Consider the following 24,847-nt stretch of genomic DNA (forward strand, 5'->3'; position numbering starts at 1 on the left):
ACACACTCACTGATAATTTGAGTTCCCCTGCCAACTGCAGCCCCCAGTGGAGTATCCCACAGCCTCTTACTTCTGCGGTCTTCTGGAATGGTGGGCTGCCTGCTTGTACAAGATCTCATCAAGATGCCTCAGCCCAGTTCCTTCCATGGCATTCTGTTGGCCGACAGGAAGCTCATCCTTCCTTGTCCCACCAAACAGTACAAGTGCAATTCCCAGATCTAACTGTTCTGTTTCCATCTTGCCCTCAAGTGCAGCTTAAATTCTCCAGGAGGAAGCAGGCATCAGTCTTTCTTTGTGGAGACCCCCAACTTCAGGGTACAGGAGTCAAGCATTCTCAAGAACTCCATCACCATGCTCTAGCCCAGTACCCTGAGGTGGGCTGATTAGCCTCTGCAACTCCGCACACTTCAGATAGGGAGTGAGATATGTCTTGTTTGTGGCAGGCAGCCCCCATTCTTATTAGCAGTTCCCCTGGAATTTCCTTTGGTGTCCTTTACCCCCGTCACTTGAAGGGAGTGGAAATAGGCCAGAGATATCTCTACCCCTATGAATTCCCTTCCAGCAATCTCCTTCCAAACTTCTAGTCTTCCCATATGTGGACTGGAGGTGGTTTGGTGGCTGGCCTGGTTCTACCATCTTTTAAACCAAAAAATCGTTGCCATCGAGTCGATTCCGACTCATAGCGGACTTATTGGGCAGAGTAGAACTGCCCCATAGAGTTTCCAAGGAGCTCCTGGTGGATTCGAGCTGCCAACCTTTTGGTTAGCAGCTGAAACACTTAACCACTATGCCACCAGGGCTTCCACCATCTTTTAGTAACTCCCAAGAGAATGTGTCTCTTTACAATGTTGGGTATTATCATCTATCTGTCCTTGGCTTTAGAGCCAAATCTAAGACAAAAGCACGTGCCTCATCCCACATCTGGTCACACATTCAATAAACATGTATTAAGTACCCACTCAGGGTCAGGCCCCGGCTGAGCTCTGGAATGGAGAGAGGAAGAGGATGAGTCTTTGTCCTTGAGGAGCTCTCCACTTAGTTTGTGGCAGGGAGGACCAGGAAAGTCACAATAACTGGATGCGATAAGATGAGAGTCTGTTCAGGATCCAGTAGGGGTACCAAAGAGGAGTGGTCTTAATGCCTTCGTGGGCCAGGTAAGGTGGTGGGAAGGAAGAGAGGTGCTCACCAGGTAGAAGGGGAAAGGTGAACAAATACCCTGAAACAGCCTAATGGGTCTGGAATCCCAAGTGTGTCAGCTGGCACATAGAGCTTGGATTCAGTCCTAAGAGCAGTGGGGAAAAGTTTTAAGCAAGAGAGGACCATGATTATAATTGACTTCTAAAGCGATCTCCCTGGTAACAATATTGAGAGTGGAGCCTAGGGGCAGGAGACCAGGAGGAGGCTGTTCCAGCAGAGAGAGCTCATGAGGGATGGCCCAGGGAGTAGGAGTGAGAGGAGTGGATAGAGAAAACATCCAGGAGGTAGATGGTAGGACTCAGGGCTGACTGGATTTGGGAGATGAGAGGAGGGGGAAGTCTAGGATGAAGGTGGTGCAGAAAGTGGAGGTGGGCTCTTGAGAGCCAACTTTGCCCATCTCTTCCCAACTCTGTGTTTAGGGACAACAGCATGCTGTAGCTTGAAATGGGCCTTGGTGGGAAATATTACACCACAGAAATTGGCGAATGCCACAAATTAGGGCCTTTTTTTCCCTGGGACATTCACCAGCACTTCACTGGGTACTAGAGGAAAGATGTTGGCCTCTGGATATGTGGAGTTTGAAGGGCTTATGGGACATTGAGGTGATAGAGGCTTGAGTCAGTGAGGAAGGATCCAGAAGAACCCCTCTCCTTACCCTGCAAGAGGAGACAGAAAGGAGGGGCTCATGAGCCTGTGGAGGTGGCAGCTGGTCAGGAGTAAGGAGCTGAGGGTTCTCCCATGAAGTCCCCTTTGTCTTCCTGCAGTGAAGGGTGGGTAGGGCCTCAAGGTAGAGACAGAAGCTTTGAAATAACTGTGAGCAGACCAGGTGGTGCAACGGGCTGGGCTGCTGAGAGCAGGGCTGCTGAGGGCTGGGCCACTGAGGGCTGGGCCGCCGAGGGCAGAGCTGCTGTTGGAGACCATGGGTGCCTCCTCCATCCATACCTACAACTGAAGGCCAGGGCAGAGAGGGCCAAGGAAGCAACATGGTGATAAGGATGTGGGGCAGACAGGCTGTGAGGGAGACAAGGGAGGGAGTGAGGGAGAGGGCAAAAGCCTGAGAGGATGAGATGACAGGAAGAAGAGCTAGGGTTTGGTGAGACAGGAAATGAGAGCTAAAGGGAGTAGGGTCTCCAGGCCCTGGGAAAACAGCAGAGGTAGCTCAGTCCTGGGAGATGATAGGGTCCAGGTGGGTCCTGGTGGGGGATGCTAATGGAGAAGCAACAAAGGCAGTTGGAGGTAAGGAGTCTGGGAAGGCCCAAGTGCTAAGGATCACCCACAGACGTGATTCGCCCAGGGTGCAGAAGGGGCTTGTGCCCAGGCACCTCTGTCTCCTTGCGTGTTCCTCCTCCCCTTCTCCCAGCCCCCAGCCTTCCCTCCCAGTGCTCTGTGTATTTCAGGGATGAGATTTACTGTCAGATCTGCAAGCAGCTTTCAGAGAACTTCAAAATGAGCAGCCTGGCCCGCGGCTGGATCCTGCTTAGCCTCTGCCTGGGCTGCTTTCCGCCTTCGGAGAGGTTCATGAAGGTGGGACGGCTGGGGCAGGGGGCTGGAGCGGGTGTGGAGGGGGGGTGGGTGGCTTCAGAAATCCAGGTCCATCTCTTCTTCTCCTATACCACAGACCAGGATAAGCAGCAGTGCCCACGCTTCCTTGGGCTTCAGTTTACCCATCTATAAAACAGGATGCTGAACCTAGCTCCTTCCAGCTTCAATTCAGTGTCCACAGGGCCATGTCCCTGGGGCTCTTTTGAGGCCAAAATGAAACAGTGGATGAAATGTGTGAAGGAAAGACAAGGGCAGCTTGGGAGTGGGCTGCTGCACTTCTTCTAGTCCTTAGAACGGAATGTGGAGACAGCATGTTGGGAAGATGCTCCCGTGTGTCAGGACCCCAGGCTTCACCGCTGTAATACACCTTTTTGCTCTGATTATAAAGTAATATGTGGAAAATGGAGAACCTCTGGAAATAAAATAAAAGTCACCCCACACCCAGAAGTAGCTCCTATCAATGTTTTCTTCTGGTGTTTTGTGGTGCTGCAGTGCCACACTTGAGATAATACAGAAAATAATCAGATTTCCTCACTTCTCGCCTGGGGGGCAGCACCAAGCAGCTTTAATGCCATCTATCATATAGTCGTCCCAGAAGACAGTTTTTTTTTTTAAATAATTTTTATTGTGCTTTAAGTGACAGTTTACAAATCTAGTCAGTCTCTCACACAAAAACCCATATACACACCTTGCTACATACTCCCAATTACTCTCCCCCTAATGAGACAGCCTGCTCTCTCCCTCCATTCTCTCTTTTTTTGTCCATTTCACCAGCTTGTAACCCCCTCCACCCTCTCATCTCCCCTCCAGACAGGAGATGCCAACATAGTCTCAAGTGTCCACCTGATCCAAGAAGCTCACTCCTCACCAGCATCCCTCTCCAACCCATTGTCTAGCAGAAGACACTTGTTGATGGACATTTATGAGGCTTCCAATTGTTCATTACTATAAATAACACTGTGATTTAAAATATATATATTTTTAGGATAGCTTTGATTTATTGGGTCAAAGAGTATGGACACTATGGTACATATTGCCAAATTGTTCCCACAGAAATGTTGTACCCATTGTCATCAAGTTGATTCCGACTCATAGCTACCCTATAGGATAGAGTAGAACTGACTCATAGGGTTTCCAAGGAGTAGCTGGTGGATTCAAACTGCCAACCTTTTGGTCAGCAGCCAAGCTCTTAACCACCGTGCTACCAGGGCTCTAGAAAGGTTGTAGTGATCCACGTTCCTTCTTACGTGTGTGAGTGCCCGGGTTAACACACTGTACCAACACTGCCCAAATCTTCGTTTGGGCATTAAGTAAAAATTGGTCTCTGTTCTAAGTGTCTTCCTCTCCTTCTCTCCCTTCCTCACCCGCCAGTATTTGCTGAACTTCATTGGCCAAGGGCCGGCAGGCTATGGATCCTTCTGTGCTGAGCGCCTGAGACGCACCTATGCCAATGGAGTGCGCATGGAGCCCCCCACCTGGCTGGAGCTACAAGTAGGTGGCAGCAGGGCCAGGTGACAGGTGGTGTGGGCACCTTCTCCTAGAGAGGGTCCTCTGTCCTGTACCGGGAGGCTGTGGGTCATCTCCTGCCGCACCCCTTCCCACTTCTCACCGCCCACGAGAGTCCACCTCGTCTCCCTCCCCTCTTACCTTATTTTACCTGCTTGGTTCATAACCCCTGGGATTGCAGGTGAGCTGATAGCAGCTGTGTGAGTCTGAGGAATGATTATTGGACTCAGAAGTTTGAGAGAGCTCTCCTGACCATCTGTGATTCTAAGTCACAACCGCATCGAAGCCCAGGGCTCTGATCTAAAAGCGGGCCAGCCTGCCTGTGGGCTGCATCCCTGGAGCTCTGAGGGGGCCTTGCAGAAGCACACAGATTGCAGGCATGTGTAGTGTCCCCTGGATCAGGCAACAGATGTGGGTGGGGCCTTGTTGTTAACACGGGCCAAGCCCTGTGGCTGACACTGGGGTTTCAGAAGACCCCAGGCCTCAGGAAACATGGGGATGGGCAGGCAGGAGCCGTGGGCTTGGGAGAGGCGTATAGGTGGATGGGGATGGTGGGCTGGCTGTCACTCTGAGGTTCAGGAAGCCATGAGCCAGGCAGCCCTTCCGAGCCAGCAGCCAAGCCCAGGAGGCTGTGGGACAAAGGGTCCTGAGTCTCTGTCTGTCACCCAGGCTGTCAAGTCCAAGAAGCACATCCCGATCCATGTCATCTTGGTGACTGGAGAGAGCCTGATCATCATGGTCGACTCAGCCTCCACAGCACGTGAAGTCTGCCTGCACATCGCCCGTAAGCAGGGCCTCAGTGACCACGTGGGCTTTTCCCTCCATGTTGCTGTGTATGACAAGGTACTTCCTGTAAGCCCTGGCCATCACCCACCCACCCTCACACACCCAGGCCAGAGGGTCCTGAAGCTCCAGCCCTCACCCCAGGACAACCTGGTCATCACACACATGTGAACGTAAACAAACACAGATACACACATGCACGAATACACATGTACATACACACGTGCACACATGCATACACACATACACATGTACTTACACACACATAAATACATGTACATGCATACATGTACACATGTGCATGCACAAACATGTAGAGGCACATATACACATGAATACAGACTGTACGTGCACACATATACGCATGTGCATACACATATATACGTGTATGTGCACACATGCAGGCACATATACACATGTACATGCACACATGCATACAGACATGCACACTTGCACACGCATGTACATATGCATACACACATGCAGACATGCATGTGTACATACACATGTACCCATGCACACATGAATACACATATAACACATGTATATGCACACACATATACAGTACATGCACACATGTAATACACACATGCACATATGCATACACATACACATGTACATACACACGTGCACACCTACATACACATATACACATGTACGTATACACATAAGCACACAGAAATGCCTTTACAACCAGCAGCCCACCCTCCTGACCCAAACGGTCACATACGCAACCCCAGCAGCTGTGCCTCAGCCCCAGTGTCACACCCACACTTTGTTGCTTCCCTTCCACGCCAGAGCAGCCCAGAGTGCCCCTGCTTACCTCCTGCACACTGACATAGGGACTCCAGCCAGGCCTCGGACACATCCTGCTCCGAGTCACCCTCCCACACAGCCAGGCACAGCCCATCTTATCCTGCATGGCTGCCCACCCAGACACCCATATCCCCATGCCCCGAACCGTGGACGCCTCACACCCTCAGACGCAGACACACACCAACCAACCAGGGTGTCACTGCCACATCGCCTCAGCCAGTGTCAGCCTGTACCTCCTTTGGCCATGCCCATTTGGAGAAGCCCCTCAGGCATCCAGAAGTAGTTCCTCTACTCATCGCAAGTGGACGACAGCCAGCTTGGTCCCATGCCCATGCTGAGCTCTGAGGTCCCCGTCCTCCAGGAGCAGCCCATTGGCAGTGAACACACCTTCCATACACATGTGCAGGGGGTGGGCATTCCCTGGGCTGTGGGCTCCCAGCAGCTGCTAACCCGCTGCCTGCTTCTGCCCTCAGTTCTGGTCACTGGGTAGTGGACGTGACCACATAATGGATGCCATTGCGCAGTGTGAGCAGCTGGCCCGGGAGCGAGGTGAGAGCGAGCGCCAGTCACCCTGGCGTATCTACTTCCGGAAGGAGTTCTTCACCCCTTGGCACGACTCCAGGGAGGACCCTGTCAGCACCGAGCTCATTTACCGCCAAGTCCTCCATGGAGTCTGGTCTGGCGAGTACAGCTTCGAGAGGGTGAGGGGCCTGAGAGACAGTCGGGTTCCAGGGCAGGGGGTCAGCACAAGGGTGGGTTAGCCTGGGCTGCAGCACCTGGGGAACACTGCAGAGGAGGGGTCTGTTGGACTCAGAAGGTGACTGAGAACAGAATGTAGAGGGAAGGTGGGTGGCGTGGCAGATAGGAGCCCCACAGACAGGATGGAAGGGGGGGCGTGGCAGATAAAACCCCCACAGACAGGAAGGCAGAGGGAGAGTTGGGGGCATGGCAGATAAAAGCCCCACAGATAAGAAGGCAGAGGGCAGGGAGCAGGGTCAGGGAAGACAGTTGGGGCAGGTCTTGGGCCCTCTGCTGGGGGTGCAGCATCCCTTCCAGGCCTGGCCTCAATCACCTCCCCCTTGGACCAAGGTCTGCCAGACCTATGAGGTCCATGTAATCAGCAGCAGGTGGGACAGGCCCCACAGTCAGGCCCAGGCCACACCACAGCAGCTCCTTTTACAGGGCAGCAAGGCCTAGTGATCAGAGCGTGGTGGGGACCGAGTTCAGGTCCCATCTCTGCCTCTGCCTGGTGGTGTGACCTTGGCAAGTCCCCTCTCTGAGCCGCATCTGGAAAGTGCCAAGAGTGACAGTACCTATGTTGTAAGGTTGTTGTGACAACTGAGACCATGCTCATGAAGGCCTGGGAGCAGCGCTGCACCCGTTCGGCAGGTGCAACCCTCCCTGAGAGAGTCAGGAGAAGGCTGCTCTGGGCTGGTGTGGGCCAGCGGCAGCAGCAGCAGTCCTAGAAGCAGAATAAGGTGGTGGGCAGGGGCAGGCGGCACGAGACTAGGCCCTGGAGGCAGGAAGCTTAGAGAGCAGAGGCCAGAGGGCAAGCCAGCCAGTGACTGCAAGGCTTTGGCCTCCCAAAGAGAGCAGGGCTGCTTAGATCTGGGCCTGACACAGAATCCCATTTGACTGAGTCCTGGCAGAAGCCCCTTGATGAGTGAGGACCGAGGCCTTGTCCACGTTTACCCCCCTGATATGGCAACATTGGGGTTTCTACCCAACCCCTGAGCCCCCACGACTCCTTGGCCCCCCGTGGGGTGGTAGAGGAACACACAGGGTCTCCCTTGTCCTTCATCTGCCAACAGGAGTGCCACCTGCACTGGGCCCAGTCAAGGCACGTGGTGGTTTCTTTTGGGGCGGGGCAGTCCTGCCTAACGGGACCAGTTCTCACCTGAGCCGCCTGTCAGCTCCGCTGTGTCAGCTCCGCTGTGAGAGAGCTTGAGTGAGGGGCAGGGCCCACATGGAGGAGGCCCCATCTCCCCTTACCCACCATGTCTGCCTACGGGGGCTATGTAGGAGGAAGAGCTGGTGGAGCTGCTGGCCCGGCACTGCTACGTGCAGCTCGGTACCTCGGCGGGGAGCGAGGCCATCCAGGAACTGCTGCCCAGCTGCATCCCCACCAAGCTGTACAGGACCAAGCCGCCTGAGAAGTGGGCTAGCCTTGTTGCTGCTGCCCACACCAAGGTCAGCCTCCCCACAACCTGGGCACTCCTGAGGGAGGGGTGGGGCACTGAGTGTCTGCCTGCAGCCTAGGCATGTCCACCTTGCAGCCTGGGTGCATCCACCCTGCAGCCTGGGCATGTCCTCTCTACAACCTGGGTGTGGCCATCCTGCAGCCTGGGTGTGTCCTTTCTGAAATCTGGGTATGGCCAACCTGCAGCCTGGGTGCATCCACCCTGTAGTCTAGGCAAGTCCACACTGCAGCCTGGGCGTGTCCACCCTGCAGCCTGGGCACGACTACCCTGCAGCCTAGGTGCGGTCACCCTGAAGCCTGGGTGTGCAGAGGGGACGGAGCCCTTCTGTCTCTATAAATGGCCTTTCCCATGGACCCTCTGGCCCCCCGGTAGCGGGGAAACCTAAGCTTGATAGTTGAGGCTAGCTCAGGCTTCTCGGGGTAAGTATTCTCATTCAGCTCAGCCCCCTACTACAGGCCACTCCACCATCCCTCTTCCTTTCAAGTGAACCTGGGGGTGCAGGCAGGGCAGCCCACCCCTGTGCTGGCCCCACCTGCAGCATCCAGCTGGCCTCAGCCTTTTGGTCTCTGAAGCCATCCACAGCTCACCACTCATCACGGTGTGGCCTCAGCATTGGAGCCCTGCCCTTGGAGGCTTCTCCTTCATGACACCTGGCCCTCTGCAGCTCCTCCCAGACCCCTCATGCTGTGTGTGGTCGTAGCCCAGGGCAGAGCTCCCCAGAGGCTCACTACCTCCCTGCCCTATGGCCACCCCCAGGCAGCATTCTCAGATCACCCTCACCAAAGGAGGCTTCTGCTGTGCCCCTCAAATTCCCACCCCTGGGAGAACAGCCAAGACACACCATCTGATTTACAGGCTGGCCTGCATCCCTCTGCTCCGTTGCAGTGCCCTTATTCCCAGGGGCCTGCACGGCACAGCTGTCTCAGGCATCCAGGCCCAGCTGCTGGGGGACAGCTGTGCATGTGGGGACACGGGGGATAAAAGCCTAGAGGTTAATGACCCTTGGTTACCCCATGACATTCTAGACCAAGAACAAAGCAGGGAATAAAAAGACAACCCCTGCTTGTGAGGGGTGATAGCCCAGTGTCAGGAAGATAAATGCCAGCAGAGGGCACAGACAGCAGGTGCCATCAGAGCTCAGAAAAGGGCAGAGGAGACAGCCTTGAGAGGCAGTCTCCATTCTGCTAGCCTAAGGGGGATTCCCAAAGCGGGCCCCTTTGGTCATGCTCCTGTGACTTGGAAAATGCCTCTTGCTCTGTCCTTCTCCTAGGGAGTCACAATGTACAGTCCCTTATTAAAGGCTCTAAGAAGCCCTGAGTAGAGAAGCCTGATCATTCTGCCCAGATGTGTTTAACCACAGAGCCTCTATTCCACAGATGCTCATTAGCATCCCCTGGGAACACTCCTTGGTTGGGACAGCAAAGCCGTTTTGGTCATTTCTGGTGCTGTCCAGCCTGAGTGTGTGTGTTTGCAGGAGAGAAGCCATGAATTTTTAGGACCCCAAGACGTGCGGGGGCAGGGGGTGCAGAGGAGCACACAAACCCAATTGAACACAAGTAATTTGGGAAGTGTGGACTAGGTGAGGGTAAAGAATTACGAAATGTTTACCCCAGCACCTTTTTTCCAAAGTGAGCATAGCTTCACAGACTTGTCTATTAAACATTTGAAACCTGTACCAAATAAATCAGAAAACACAGACAAATACAATGAAGATGGTGTCACTGATAGCATCACATCAAAGAGATTGTCACATTGTGGGGCATGTCTTTCCAGACTGGTTTCTGTCCATCGATACACAACTGAGACATGGATATGGGTATGATTAGAGAGAGAGAGAGAAATACCCTTAAAAACAGGACCATACCATATTGACAACAACTTCCAAACTGCTTTTCCACTTAATCACATGACATGGGGCTCTCTTTCTATGTCACTAAATACCGACTTCTATCTACCTACTTAATGGCTGCATAGTACTTCATTGCGTTAATGAATTGTAATTTACTTCACTGATTTCTACTGATGAGTGTTAAGGTAAGTCTCCATTTTTCATTATTAAAACAATGAGAAGAGCCACTTTTATACACTTGACAGCTATTTCATCAGGATAAATTCCTAGAAGTGAGATTACTGGGTCAAAGTATATAAACGCTTTACAACATTTTATGCAGATTGCATAATGCCAAACTACCCTTCAGATGTGGTGTATCAACTCACAGTCCCAAACCCAGCATATGAAGATTCCCAACCATTGTTTAAAGTAGGAACAAGTAACATTTTATTCAACAAACAAGCAGTAAAAAGGAAGTTCCCTGTGTATTATAGCCAAGTATGGGGCAGACAGATGGGGAGAGGAAAGGTGGGGAGAAGAGTCAACAAAGAGAGGGATGAAAACTTGAAAACAGGGACCGAGAAGGGGGGGAGTTGAGACAAAGGCATGAGGTCCCCAAGAGGTACGCCCAAATATGCAGAAGTCAGAGCAAAAAGAGAGCTACCAGTGACCCAGGGACACACACCCAACCGGCCTCAGGCACAGAGTAAGACACAGACCCATAGGGCCTGTGTATATGCAAGAGCAAGTACAAGAACACACAAGCACACTCATGGACACACACACTGACACATATGCACAGACACGTGTGCATAGACATGCACACAGACACTAGCACATACAGACGAATGCACACTGATGCACAAGACACACACACATGCACAGACGCACAAGTGCACAGACACACACATGCGTGCACAGACACAGACGTGCACAGACATGCGCACAGACACTAGCACATACAAATGAATGCACACTGGTGCACAAAACACACACACATGCACAGACACGTGTGCAGACACGGGCATAGACATGCACACAGACACACAAGTGTACACACACACATACACAAGACACACACACGTGCACAGACACACGCACAGCCTCTGCTGAGACATGAGCAGCAGCACACGTATGACCCTTTGGCATCCAGATGTTAAAGATGTGTAAAGCCTTCCTGTCTTCTCAAAACCACCTCAGGAAGGGTTCCCACCCAAAGGAGGGCAAACAAGGGCTGGAGTCAGCCCACCAGATCTCCTCCAGCCCGTGACCCTTGCCAGGCATTCGCCTTACCTAAGGTAGAAGCTTCACAGCATGGTTCATCAAATAAACAAACTGAACACTGGGTGAGCGATTAGGACAGGGTGAGGGGTGGGCAGCACAGGCAGTGGTGGAGGATGAGGGGTGCATGGTGGAGGCGACCCCGGCATCCCCAGCCCTGGCTCTCGTGCAGGCACCATACACCCAGAAGCAGGCAACAGCGCTGGCTGTGCGGGAGCAGGTGGTGGACATGGCCCGCCTGCAGTGGCCACTGCTCTTCTCCCGGCTGTTTGAAGTCACCACACTCTCTGGTAATGGCACCTGGAAGGGTGGGGGAGGCTGGGTGCTGGGGCTAGCCCAGGCTTCGGTAACCTCTCCTCCCACTAGGTCCTCGACTGCCCAAGGCTAAGCTGATCTTAGCTGTGAACTGGAAGGGGCTGTGCTTCCTGGACCAGAGGGAGAAGCTGCTCCTAGAACTGTCCTTCCCAGAGGTCACGGGCCTGGTCACCAACAGGTGGGTGCCCTGAGGGAAGACGCCCCAAGCTACAACCTGAGTCCTATAAACAATGCCTCTGGGGGCTCAGAGACAGACAGGAGAAAAGAGGCTCCTTGTCCCTAGGAGCCAGCTGGGGTGGGGGAACAAGGATCAACAGGTATGGCCTGATAGTCATTTGAGTAGGGATCCACCCTACTTGTCCCACGTTAAATAACTCCTTCTGTGCATTAACACTGTCCCTTTAGGGGCCTCTTTTAAAAACCCAGATCCACCTGGAGATGAACACATCAAGCTTGTGGTAGCCTTCTTGGTGCGCATTCATTTAGCAGGCCCCTTCCCTCTTCAAGGTCAGGACCTTCTCACACTGAAGATATGGATCTCCTGGGGGAGGGAGGGGCGGGGCCTGGGTGTGTACCACCTCCAGACTGGGCCTGGCCTCCAATGCCCAACCCCACCTCAGGAGCCTCCAAGGCTGTCATCTCCTGGGAGAGCCTCCAAGCCCTCTGGGGCGTCCTGCCCCTGCCCTGCCTCTTGCCTAAAGCACACCCAGCATAGAGTGACCACTGTGGTGGTTCCCACTGTGGTGGGTGCGCCCAGACCACGGTCTGCTGAGGCTGGCTGTGGGTGCTGGGTGCTTCCACATATGCTATGAAGACTTGCAGCACCACCCACTCTGCGGATGTGTAAACCCAGCACCCAGAGGCTCACAGCTCCCTCCAGGTCCCAGGGCGAGCACATGGCAGAGCAGGGGCCCCATCTCAGCTCTCACACTCTTTGTACTGCCCCGTAGTGGCCCTGTACCCACCACCACTTCCCCACCACCCCAGAGCTGACCCTCACATACTGGAGCTGGGCACCTCCCAATGCCTCTGAGGCCCGAGTCCCTGAGCTCAGGCAGTAACCTCCACGACCCGCCCCGGCCACCTGGGAGGATTTGGCAGACCTAGGATCAGACCCCCATCAGGTTCTGGCTCTGGCCCTGCTGAGTTACTGCTCCTCCTCTGTTGCTCTAGAGAGTCTTGCCCTCCATGGCTGATGAGGGGATGGGGCAGGAAGGGCAGCTCCTCTGGTCACAAAGCGCCCTGTGTCCCCTCAGGACAGCCCGAGGTGGGCAGAGGCTGACGCTGTCCACGCTGCGTGAAGAGGAATATGAGCTTGCGACCCCCAGCAGCGTGGCCATCGCAGAGCTGGTAGCCATGTTCCTGGAGGGCCTGAAGGATCGGTCTGTATTCGCCATGGCCCTGCAGGACAGGAAGGCCACAGGTGCCCGGCTAGGAGGGGCACAGCAAGGGGCCCAGGCCACCTGATGGAAAGTTGTCAGCAGGGGGATGTGGAGCGGGAGAGGGGTTACGGCCCAGCATGGTGGACAGTGTTGGGAGAGACCCTTCCCTCTCTCAGCTGCTGTTTCCTCTTCTGCAAATTGAGGGGATTTGAAAAGTGATCTCAAGTCCTCCAGAGTGGACCTTGGCCCAGAGCATGGAGAAGGGTCAAGTGCCTGCCTCCCATGCCCCAGTTAACAGCCTGGCAGTCCCTGTGCTTTACACATCAGCCCCACCCATTACCCCAATTTATAGACCAGAGCCGGGGGCTCAGAGAAGTAGCCAGCCCAAGGTCACACAGCTAAGAGGGCTAGGGGCCTGAATCCAAGCAGCCCCGTTCTCCCCACGGCCTCCCTGCAGCCAGAGCTGCAGAGAGAGGGGAGCAGAGGATCATGGACTGTGGGGAGGGCGTGGGGAGCCCCAGAGGGCACTCACAGGAACTGGGGCAGTGAAGTTTCTGCAGGGGCTTCTTCGTCCCCTGGGAGCAGAGGAGGGAGCAGGTGTTGACTGACTGCTGCCCAGGCAGGGCTGGACTTGGGGTCTCCAGTCGGCCCCCAGTGCGTGATCCCTGCCCACCACCCCTTCTTCAGTCCCACACCAGCCCCAAGAGGGAGGGAGGTACTCTCCTCAGCATCTCCCTGTCCCTAAAGGTCAGGCAGTGAGCCACATCCACCACTCAGGCTCAGGCCTGGTGACCCCAGCATGTAATTCTCCCTTCCCTTATCTACCCACCCCTGCCCAAAGGCCATCTCCTGGCCTGGCCTCTGAGCAGGTCCAAGGGTGAGTCTGCACCCTGGGCCCCAGCTGGAGGCTCCCATCCTCACCCTCACTGCCTGGTGGCCTGGGCTGCTGCTCTGGGCCTGTTTCCTCACCTGTCAAGGAAACAGGAGTGCCAGCACTGTCTGCTGCGGAGCCCGGTAAACAGTGGTTTTTTGTCCTCATTTGTGCCCTGCACTCACAGATGATGCCACCCTCCTGCCCTTTAAGAAAGGGGACTTGCTGATCCTGACAAAGAAGCAGGGGCTACTAGCCTCTGAGAACTGGACCCTGGGCCAGAACGACAGGACAGGACGGACGGGGCTGGTGTCCACGGCCTGCCTCTATATCATCCCGACCGTGGTCAAACCCTCGGCACAGCTGCTGGTAACCGCACACCACCTCCACCGGTCTGGCCTGGGACGCCAACCAGGAGCCAGCTCAGGGGCTTGCACCCCACCTCGCAGAGGCCGGGGGTGACATGGCCATCAGGTCACGCCACAGCCCCTATTGTCCCTAGGGGTGATCGTGACGATGGCACAGACTGCATTTGGGCGTTGCCCCAAACTGTGCTCACCATTTAGTAGGTGCTCAGTGATAGGAGTCCCCTCCCTCCTCTCCTGTCTGGGGACCAAACCATCCTGTCCCCAGCCTCAGCCTCACTTAAATCCTGACTTACAGCCAATGCCATGGAGGGCCATGTCTCCCTGCCCCTGAAACCCACCCCACCCAGCCCCCAAGACCAGCCACCACCACAAGTACTGTTGGGAGGCAGAAATGGGCAGGCATTCCAACATGCACATAATGAGCAGCTACTGAGTGCCTGGTGCCTGCAATGCAGGACTGAACACGATAGCAGCTCTGCCCTCAGGGAGCATTGCAATTAATGACAATCGATTGCAAGTGTGCAAACTGCTTCCAAGAAGCAGCACTGGTTGTTATGGGAGCAATAGTCAGCTGGGGCTCACCCTAAGGGAAGGCTGTTTGTGCTGAGGCCTGAGGGAGGGGAAACGGCAACAGTACAGAGGTGAGAGATGCCCCTGAGAACAGGTGTCCTGGGGCATGGGGTCCATGAGTCTGAGCAACCCCAGTGGCTGTACCCCAAATGTCGTGGTCAGGCCCCACAGCCGTGAGTGCTAATCTCCCTGAGGGAAAGGAAACAGGCTCAGAGAGGCTGAGTCATCAATGACACAGGAGGCGGCAGGCCAGGCCCTTCCCTGAGTCAGAGACCACCAGGCCAGGGGGAGCCTTGAGGAGGGGCCTTGTGGGCAGTGGCTCCTGGGTGCCCAAGCCTGTACCCCCACAGAGCCTGCTAGCCATGTCACCCGAGAAGCGGAAGCTGGTGGCCCAGGAGAGGCGGCCTGCAGAGCCCTCACCTGAGGAGCAGCCCAAGGAGAAAGTGCACACCCTGGAGGAATTTTCCTATGAGTTCTTCAGGTGCCCACCCAGGCCTGGCCCTCCCAGGGAAGCGGGGGACCAAAGCAAACAGATGTGGAGGAGCCTGGAGGGTATGGCAGGGACTCCCTGAGCCCAGGGCACCTCTCCCGCGGCAGCCCCGAGAGGTCTGAGGCAATGACACCTCACAGATGAGTCAGTGAGCACAGAGGGCACAGCCCCCACATGGTGCTGGTTGGAGCCTGGGTCTCTCCGTACTGTACAGAGTAGGGAGGGGGCGGCAGGGCAGAAGAGAAGCCTCCATGCGTGGTCTCCATCCTGACAGGGCCCCAGAGAAGGAGAGTGTCAGCAAAGCCATGTTCCCTCTGGCCCGGACCCAGGGCCACCTGTGGGCCCATTCCTCTGAGCCACTGCGGCAGCCTCTGCTCAAGCGTGTCCACGCCAATGCCGACCTGCGGGACTGCGCCTGCCAGACCTTCCTGGATATCCTTCCCGGCCAGTGCTACCCCAGGGCACTTGCTCCCCTCCATGTCCCGACAGCCGCCCTGTGAGGGAGCTGGCCACACAGAGTGCAGGGCAGAGCCAGTATGCAGCTCACTGTGCAGCTGGGACAGCCATCAGTGCAGGGCCAGGGTCAAGGATTAGTGTGGGCCCAGGGATAAGGGTTAGTGTGGGATAAGGGTTAGTGTGGGCCAAGGGTCAAGGGTTAGTGTGAGACCAGGGTCAAGGGTTAGTGTGGGTCCAGGATAGACGGTAAGTGTGAGGCTGGGGTCGAAGGTTAGTGTGGAGTCAAGGTCAAGGGTTAGTGTGGGGCCAGGGTCAAGGGTTAGTGTGGGGCCAGGATCGAGGGTTAATGTGGGGCCAGAGACAAGGGTTAGTGTGGGACCAGGGTCAAGGGTTAGTATGGGGCCAGGGTAGAAGGTAAGTGTGAGGCTGGAGTCGAAGGTTAGTGTGGGACCAGGGTCAGGGACCAATGTAGCACTGGGTTGGAGGGGCCAGATCATGGGTTAATGAGAGACTAAAGCTGGGGGTCGGTGTGGAGCCAAGGTCAAGGATCAGTGTCTAGCCATAGAGGATCAGCTTGGGGCCAGGGTCAGGGGTCAGGCTATTGTCAGAATCAGGATCAGCATGGGGCCAAGACAGATGACAGACTGTGAACCCCTCTCCTGGGGGCTACCCACAATCCAGTTCTCCTTGACAGTCAGACCCATTCTCAAGTACATGGGTGACTACCCCTCAAGACAGGCCTGGTCCTCTCTGGAGCTCACAGACCAGATCTTTTCGTTGGCCCTCCAGGAAGAGGCCCTGCAGGACGAGGTCTACTGCCAGATCCTGAAGCAGCTGACACACAACTCCAACAGGTCAGCTGGGAGGCGGGCAACTCACACCGGCCATCTGTCCTGCCCCGGGAGGCTGCGCCCATTGCTCAGAGGGGAAGTGGCAGCTCCTGGAGGCCAGACAGCCCATGTGAGGCCCTACAGTAGGAGTAGCAGCAGGAAGGGCTAGAACCTAGGTCTGCCCTGCTGACTTCCACCCCCAGGAAAAGACCCCTAAAGTCTGCTCCCCCATCCCCACCTCTGAAGACAGTGTGCTCCACGAGGGAATGGCATGCTCCCGTCGCTCCCCTCTGTGACTCAGCCGGCCATGGCTCACTGAACCTCAGGGTTCCCCTCCACAGAAGGGGCATGGTGGCCTTCCCCATCCCAGATGAGACTGTGGCATGAAAGCCTTCTGTGGTGTTGGGCAGTTGCTGACATAGTGCCACCTTGCCTGGGCCCAGTGCCTCTTCACCCTGGCCAGCCTCCCCTGAAATGCCCCCTGGCCTCAGGCACATCTCATGCCTCACTCCCCAACATGCCTGGCTGGCCTAGGCCTCAGGAGGAAGCCCTCCAGGCTGACAGGTACCATCCCCTAAGCAGGGACATAGCAAAGATAACTAGCGCCCAAGGGCAATCTTTAAGTTGCCCCCTCCCCTAACTTCAAGATGACTAGAGTTGATAGCAGCCACGAGTCAGCAGAAATGCCTTTCCCCTCTTATCCGGCCTACTCAGTCAGGTGCCTTTCATATTCATGGCAACCTGGAATGTCATTCTGCGCCTTGTCTAGCACCCCCTTGGACTTGTGCCCAGGGGCAAGTGCCCCCCACCCCCTGCCCTTCCCTCACTACGCTTCTGGCCCCTAGGCACAGCGAAGAGCGGGGCTGGCAGCTGCTATGGCTCTGCACGGGCCTCTTTCCGCCCGGCAAGGAGCTGCTGCCCCACGCCCAGAAGTTCGTGGACACTCGGAGGAAGAAGCAGCTGGCCCCTGACTGCAGCCGCCGCCTCCAAAGGGTTCTGAGGTCAGCCCACCACCCCTATGCTCCCCGGAGCACCAGCCCAGGGTCAGCAGTGCCCAGCAGTGCTGGTGACCCAGAGGGGGTGTGGGCGACCCCGGTGGGTGGAGGGGGTGCCTGGCAGATCACCAGCAAGGTCATCCTCTCTGGAAACTAGCATCAGTATGGGTAAGCTGGACCAGGCTGCTGAGCCTCAGGGAAGCAGGCAGAAGGTGAGACACAGGGGGTCTTGGACAGTGTCATGGCCCTACTGATGCATGTCCAGGGCACATAGGGAACTACCTGGAGGCCCAATGGTGACCTGGATGCCCCGAGCAGTCCATCCTCCCTCCCATCGCAGCCCCAGCCAAGGGTGGCCCATCCCTTCCAGTCTGCATGCACCTCATCTTCCCCACAGTTGCGAAGTTCTTCCCTTGGGTCGGTCTTGGTTCTCTTCAATGCCTCCCGCCTCCTCTGGTGTGGCCTCCTGTGGCCATGGGGTAGGGACGGAAACAGAAGTCACCCCATGGGCTTGGCAAAGGGAGCAGCCCATGACTTCAGTGGCTGCCCTGGGCATGCAGGGGGAGGTGGGTCCTGCCAGAGTCCCCGCCCCTGCCCGATGCCCCTGTTGTGTGAGAACGAGAATACAAACCAGCCCAAGCATTCCCATCCCAGGAGCCCCTGGCCTGGTCAGTCTGAGTTCCCCAATGTGTGTCCCTGGGGGGTGAGACCAGGCCTGCCTTTGCTGCCTCCTCTGGGGGCCACGTGTGCTGAGCGCCCTGGGTGGGGGTCCCTAACTTATTCCTTGTCTTTTTCCCACTCATAGCTCTTAGCTAGAAAGTCTCCTGTCTAAGGCAGAAGGAGAATAAAAGCAGTCCCCCCAGGCCTGCAGGCCAGCGCCCGGTGGGTGGCATGGGCAGGATGGTATCCACAGTGTTCTGTCCCATTCCAGAGTGGGCCCCCGGAAGCAGCCCCCGCACCAGGTGGAGGTGGAGGCTGCAGAGCACAACGTCACCCGCATCTGCCACAAGGTCTACTTCCCCAATGACACCAGCGAGGTGAGGGCGGCCTGCCCTCCGCACAGACGCCTGGCTTACAGGCTGAGCCACATAAGGGTGGGGGCCTCTCAGGGCTGTGGGCACCTCTCCCTTCTGGATGCCTCACCCAGGAAAGCTGAGGGACACAGGATCAACAAAGCCCATTCTCAACAGTGCCTCACTTGTGTCCCTGTCCTACCCCTCTATCTTCCCTGAGAAACTGCCCCCACAAACCTGACCCTAGCTGGGCTGGGACAGGAGGCAGCTTCCAAGGCAGCCCACAGCACAGGCTGTGCCCCCGGGCATGCAGAAGCTTGAGGCGAGCAGCAGGGAGGGGAGGGGCCTCAGGGATTCAGAAGCAAGGACTTCCCCAAAGGCATACATTGGGCATTTCAGGCTGGGTTGGGGGAGGGGGCACAGCACATCCGGTGAGAGAAGGCTGGAAGGGTGGGTAAGGAGACTGAGGCTCTGGGGCCTGGGGAGCCCCAAGGGGCTTCTGAGCCTGCCTGGTGCAGGGAGCCATCACTGGGTGTGCTCTGTGGGCAGAGCCCTGGGACTGGGGCTGGGAGAGCGGAGAGGCCAGCTGGGAGGACAAGGGCCTATCAAGACCTGGTGGGGTGCAGAGGCCCCTGGCTGAGGAGCAGGCATGAGTGGGCAAGGAGGCAGAAGTGGCAGCCCTGGGGAAGGCCTTTGCGGCCCTGGGGGTCTATAAATCCTACACAGAATGTTGCTACCATTTGGCTGCAGGCCTCTCAGAGCAGGTCAGGAGGCCAGGCGTCCTGGGCCCCCAGGCAGTTCATCTTTTGACTATACAACTGGCTGCCTTCTGGAATTGGGGCTCACCATCCCTGGCCCAGAGCAGGCCAACCCAAGTCTTAGCAAGGAACTCGCCTGTCGGGCTTCACAGGGTTGTCCCAGGCAGCACCTTCATCGGGGAGAACAGCTAGGGTGCATCCTGGGCCACCCAGCTTTCAAGGACTCACCTGTCACCTCTCTGCCCAGATGCTGGAGGTGGGCACCAACACACGGGTGCGGGACGCATGCCAGAGCATTGCCACCAAGCTGCAGCTGGCCTCCTGGGAGGGCTGCAGCCTCTTTGTCAAGATTGCTGACAAGGTGCGACTGGCAGGTGGGCGGGTGGGGCTTGGTCTGTGGAGGCCACGTAGGACACCCTGGACGTCAGCCACCCACCCCCCCTGTGCTGGGTGGGCCTCTTGCTGCCCGCCTCAGTCAGAAGGAAGGTGGGTGGTGGACCCAGAGGTATTGTGCTGGGCCCACCTTCCTGGCAGTGGTTCCCCTGATGTGGCACTCAGTCCACCAGCTGTAGATGGCCCAGCCAGGCCCAGCCCCTCTAGCTGTCCCTGGAGGTGGCTCCACTCACATGCCTCCCTGCCCCCCCCACCCCTCCCCCCCCAGGTTTTCAGCCAGAAGGAGGGAGACTTCTTCTTTGACTCCTTGAGACAGGTGTCTGACTGGGTGAAGAAGAACAAGCCCCAGAAAGAAGGTGAAGGGGCTCTCTGTGGGGCAGGGCCAGGAAGGGGGAAGAGGGAAGGGGGTGCCTGCCTCTCTGGGGAGGGCTTACCCTCTTGTTTCCCCCAACACCACCCTGCAATCAGGCTCCCCCTACTCAGGCCTGTCCCTGGGAAGTGTCAGCCCCTGAAACCTTCCACATGGCCCCCATGCCCATTCATTCATTCATTCCCCTTTATCTCCCCTGGGTGAGGGGGTATAGCCAGGCCTTGGTTCCAAGCAGGAGAGCACAGGTATGAATAACCCGGCCCTGCCCAGGGAGCACTCCCAGCGTGGGCAGGGGCAGAGCATGAGGGCAGGCCCAGGGCAGATGGCTTAATGCAGGGTGATCCAAGAGGCATAGGGTCTGCGGGCCAGGCAACTGCCTGACCCCACTGGGAGGCTCAGGAACATTCCTGAAGGTGATCCCACACTAGTCCCAAATGGTAAACAGGAACGGGAGCCAAGGAGGAAGAAGGGGCAGGTGGCTTTCCAATCAAGAGTACAGAAGGAGCAGAGGCAGGATGTAGGGGCTGGAAGGCTGGGCTGCGGGCGGGGGCACCAGGCCAGGCCAGGCCTGCTGGTCAGCGTATGGCCAAGGGCTAGATGCAGGCCACAGAACAGGCTTGGTGTTCACTGCCACCCTTTGCCCAGGGGCTCCTGTGACGGTCCCCTACCAGGTATTCTTCATGCGGAAACTGTGGCTCAACGTGGCCCCGGGGAAGGATGTGAATGCAGACACCATACTCCATTACCACCAGGTACAGGGGCAAGCTGCCCTCCTGCTAGACATGCCAGCCCCAGCCAGCCCTGCGTGGGTGTGCCAGGTCCACCTTCCTCTCCACACTCCTGCCGTGGGTGGCTGTGGTGGACCCACCCTCCTCCCTCCACACTCCTGCCCTGGGTGGCTGTGCTGGGCCCACCCTCCTCCCTCTAGGTTCCTACCCTGAGTGGCTGTGCTAGGCCTACCCTCCTCCCTCCACACTCCTGCCCTGGGTGGCTGTGCTGGGCCCACCCTCCTCCCTCCACACTCCTGCCCTGGGTGGCTGTGCTGGGCCCACCCTCCTCCCTCCACACTCCTGCCCTGGGTGGCTGTGCTGGGCCCACCCTCCTCCCTCCACACTCCTGCCCTGGGTGGCTGTGCTGGGCCCACCCTCCTCCCTCCACATTCCTGCCTTGAGAGGCCAAGGCACCCGCCCCACAGTGGAGGGCAGGCCGGGTCGGGTAGTCCTGGAGCCAGAAACGAGTGGCAGCAGCATTTGGGGACGGTGAATGTACCGGCACCAGCAGCACCACTGCCAAAGGGGAGGGGCGGGGTGGGGTTCTCGCAGCCTGAGAAACACCAGCCTGCACCCACAGCACTGAGCCCAGGGGTCTGGTGAGATGTGGGGCCCTGCCCACTCGATGGTTGTTCCCTTGCCGGAAATTCTCCCCTGAAGCCTTTCGCAAGTTGCCATCTAGGTCTTCCTAGACAGATCCCTGTTACCTAAGCGAGAAGGGGACAGCCCATGCAGCTCACAGCAGGGGCCCAAGGCCCAGCTCTCACCTACTCACATGTCCACTGCCCCAGGAGCTGCCCAAGTACCTGCGTGGGTTCCACAAGTGTTCGAGGGAGGATGTCCTCCACCTGGCAGGCCTCATCTACAAGGCCCAGTTTGACAATGACCGGTCCCAACTGGCTAGTATCCCCAAGATCCTGCGGCAACTCGTGCCTGAGAACCTTACACGCCTGATGTCCTCGGAGGAGTGGAAAAAGGTGCTTGATGGAGGCTGGGGAGGGCCTTGGGGTGCTGCTGGCCCTCCCCCAGGGCCTTGAATGCGTTCCTGGGATGGGGACGGTATGTGGGTCTGTGGGCATCAACCTTCCCTGCATTACACCGAGGGCTTAGGGACCCTGGGGTGCCCAGCAGGGCACCCTCTGGGCCTCTGGACCAGTTGCCCTGCCCCATGCAATGTGGCCCCAGCCAGCCCCTCACTGCTCTTGCCTCCCCAGAGCATCCCTCTGGCCTATGACAAGCATGTGGACAAGACGGTGGAGGAGGCCAAGGTGGCCTTCCTGAAGTGGATCTGCCGGTGGCCCACCTTTGGGTCTGCCTTCTTTGAGGTGAAGGTAGGCCTGCCCCACCCGCATGTCCCCACACTGGCAGGCCCTCAGCTCTGGCCCAGCAGACACATCTGGGGAAGGGCCCGCAGCCGTGTTTGGCAGGAACACGTATGCTGGAGCACAGATGAATGTGTGTGTGAGGGTGTGTATATATGTGTGTGATTATGGTGTGTGAGTGTATGTGTATGTATGTGTATTGTGAATGTGTGTGTCAGCGTGTATGTGTATGTGTGAATATATAAGCAGTGAATGTGTGTGAGGGTGTGTGTATATGTGTGAATATGGGTGTGTGTGTGTGTACGTGTGAATATGTATGTGTGTGACTGCATGTTAGTGTATATGTGTAGTGAATATGTGAGTGCATGCGTGTGTATGTGTAAGTGTACTGTGATTATGTAAGCATGCACGTGTGCATGTGCCACAGGGAGGGTGAGCTCCTGGGAGTTGGCCACCTGGCCTCCTGGGCAGGCCGTGACCACCGTGCTCTCCCTTCCCAGCAAACCTCGGAGCCCTCCTACCCTGACATCGTCCTCATCGCCATCAACCGGCACGGGGTTCTGCTCATCCACCCCAAGACCAAGGTAGGAGAGCCTCAGGCAGGGCTGGGGGGCTGGCCAGGGTCCCGGGAGCGATGTATGGGTAAGGCTGCAGTCACCTGCTCAGGAGTCTACCTACCCTCCTCTGGAGGAGCCCTGGGCAGCAGTTCAGACTCAGCCGCCAGGCTCACCTGGGTGTCAGACAGCCCCTTCCCATGCCTGCTCACTCTTGCCAGGACCTGCCCACCACATACCCTCCTGCCCCTCAGCACACACTCACACACACACCCACGGCCCCTGTCCTCGTCTGCCCACTCTCCCCAGAAACTGCTCACCACATACCCTTCTGCCCCCCAGCACACTCACAGCCACACACACTTACACGCACACCCACTGCCCCATCCATGCCTGCTCACTCACCCCTAGAGCTGCTCACCACCTACCCTCTTGTCCCCAGTGCGTGCGTGCACACACAGTCTCACATACATGCACACCCACGGCCCCTGTCCACACCTGCTTACTCCCCAGGAGCTGCTCACCACCTGCCCTCCTGCCCCCAGCACATACAGACTCTCATACATGCTCACACATACTCACACACACACACACTCACACACACACCAATGACTCCGTCCACACCTGCTCACTCTCCCCAGGAGCTGCTCACCACTTACCCTTCTGCCCCCGGCATATACACACACCCACACAATCACACACTCACACACACTCCTGCCCCCAGCACACACACACGGCCCCTGACCACGCCTGCTCATTCTCCCCAGGAGCTGCTCACCACCTACTCTCCTGCCCCCAGTACACACACACTCAGTCTCACACTCACACACACACACACACACACAATTTCACACACACACTCCCCCACGGCCCCTGTCCACACCTGCTTGCTCTCCCCAGGAGCTGCTCACCACCTACCCCTTCACCAAGATCGCCAGCTGGAGCAGTGGCAGCACTTACTTTCACATGGTTCTGGGCAGCCTGGGCCGGGGCAGCCGCTTGCTGTGTGAGACCTCTCTGGTGAGCCCCAACCCAGACCCCACCCATACCAGAGGGAGCAGGACACAGCCAGCCCTGCCGCCCTCACCCCCCACTGCAAGCAGGAGAGCTGCTCCCAGTGAGGCCTGGGCCACCCGTGTCCAGAAAGTGAACAAAATCCGGGCTGGCCCAGCAGAGCCCGGCTGGGATGAGAAGGGGCTGGGTGAGTCACTCAGGGCCCGCAGCCAGTGGCTACAGTGGAAAGGCCTCACGGTGGGTTCCCTGTGGTCCAGGGCCACTGTGGAGTGGGAGGAGACACAGGGCACCCACAGTGCAGGCAGAAATGGGCACACCCAGCCAGCAGGACCTTCCCTGCCCAGGTGTGCTGCTGAGGCAGAGAATCGAGGATGCCACTAGGCCCCTGAGTCCAAGACCCCCACACTCCCTGCCCCTCAGGGCCCCTGACTCAACCCTGTCCCCCACCCAGGGCTACAAGATGGACGACCTGCTGACTTCATACGTGCAGCAGCTCCTGACAACCATGAACAGACAACGGGGCTCCCGGGTCCCAGACCTCGCCAGCCCCTAGGCACCTCAGGCACCACCCCCAATGGGGTCAGGCCACACTCCCTCACCCCTCCCTCCAGGCCCATGGCGTTGGCCACCTCTCCTGCTGTCTTCCAGGTGGAGCCTAAAGGAGAGGGCCTGGCAGACAGGCAGGCAGGCAAAGAGACCCCATCCCGAGAGTGTTCAATAAACATTCACAGAACACCTGGAAGTGAGTGTGTCAGTAAGAGACTGGGCACTGGGTCAGCCAGGAGGCCTGGGGGCACTGGCAGCAAAAGGTCTCTTCCAGAAAAAGCACGGCAGCTCCTCCAGGGAGACTGGATGACAGCTCTTCTGGGGAATGGCTTCATTCACCGTTTCCCTCCCCCTCCTACCCTCCCTTCTTCACTCCCTCCTTCCTGCTTCTCACACTAAGAGAGGGCACCCAAATCTCTGAGTCCCTCTGCACCTTTTCTTCTTCCCCAGAGGAGGCCGGACACATAGCCCAGGTCCAGGAGGCCCACAGTGGAGACCTCTCTGGTGAGCCCTAGCCCATGTTTCACCCACACCCCAGGTTGCAGAGCACAGCCAGCCTTGCCAGCCTCTGCCAAGCAGTGGACACAACTAGATGCAGGGCCTGGTAGGCCTGGTTCACCCCTTCATGGGCTGGCAGGCCCTGTCTGAGCTGCCATCTCCACTGCACCACCGG

At 57.3% G+C, this 24,847-nt stretch overlaps 1 protein-coding gene across 1 annotated transcript in view; it reads left to right on the top strand.

The window, feature by feature from the left end:
• The window catches only part of MYO7B (myosin VIIB), a 115,527-nt gene extending 91,219 nt beyond the window's left edge, over nucleotides 1–24,308 (top strand). Inside the window, exons 26-47 of the mRNA XM_049887940.1 lie at nucleotides 2,595–2,721; nucleotides 4,111–4,230; nucleotides 4,915–5,088; nucleotides 6,318–6,545; nucleotides 7,867–8,034; nucleotides 11,330–11,447; nucleotides 11,524–11,650; nucleotides 12,729–12,895; nucleotides 13,913–14,094; nucleotides 15,014–15,144; nucleotides 15,428–15,585; nucleotides 16,310–16,463; nucleotides 17,285–17,440; nucleotides 18,366–18,471; nucleotides 19,453–19,566; nucleotides 19,867–19,954; nucleotides 20,614–20,720; nucleotides 21,530–21,715; nucleotides 21,953–22,069; nucleotides 22,561–22,644; nucleotides 23,515–23,634; nucleotides 24,080–24,308. Of these exons, the coding sequence (XP_049743897.1) occupies nucleotides 2,595–2,721; nucleotides 4,111–4,230; nucleotides 4,915–5,088; nucleotides 6,318–6,545; nucleotides 7,867–8,034; nucleotides 11,330–11,447; nucleotides 11,524–11,650; nucleotides 12,729–12,895; nucleotides 13,913–14,094; nucleotides 15,014–15,144; nucleotides 15,428–15,585; nucleotides 16,310–16,463; nucleotides 17,285–17,440; nucleotides 18,366–18,471; nucleotides 19,453–19,566; nucleotides 19,867–19,954; nucleotides 20,614–20,720; nucleotides 21,530–21,715; nucleotides 21,953–22,069; nucleotides 22,561–22,644; nucleotides 23,515–23,634; nucleotides 24,080–24,181 (3,034 nt within the window). The 3' untranslated portion in view covers nucleotides 24,182–24,308. The remainder of the gene's footprint in view (nucleotides 1–2,594; nucleotides 2,722–4,110; nucleotides 4,231–4,914; nucleotides 5,089–6,317; nucleotides 6,546–7,866; nucleotides 8,035–11,329; nucleotides 11,448–11,523; nucleotides 11,651–12,728; nucleotides 12,896–13,912; nucleotides 14,095–15,013; nucleotides 15,145–15,427; nucleotides 15,586–16,309; nucleotides 16,464–17,284; nucleotides 17,441–18,365; nucleotides 18,472–19,452; nucleotides 19,567–19,866; nucleotides 19,955–20,613; nucleotides 20,721–21,529; nucleotides 21,716–21,952; nucleotides 22,070–22,560; nucleotides 22,645–23,514; nucleotides 23,635–24,079) is intronic.
• Nucleotides 24,309–24,847: the final 539 nt, after the last annotated feature.

This window comes from Elephas maximus, chromosome 6 (genome assembly GCF_024166365.1).
Source record: "Elephas maximus indicus isolate mEleMax1 chromosome 6, mEleMax1 primary haplotype, whole genome shotgun sequence".
Lineage (NCBI taxonomy): Eukaryota > Metazoa > Chordata > Mammalia > Proboscidea > Elephantidae > Elephas > Elephas maximus.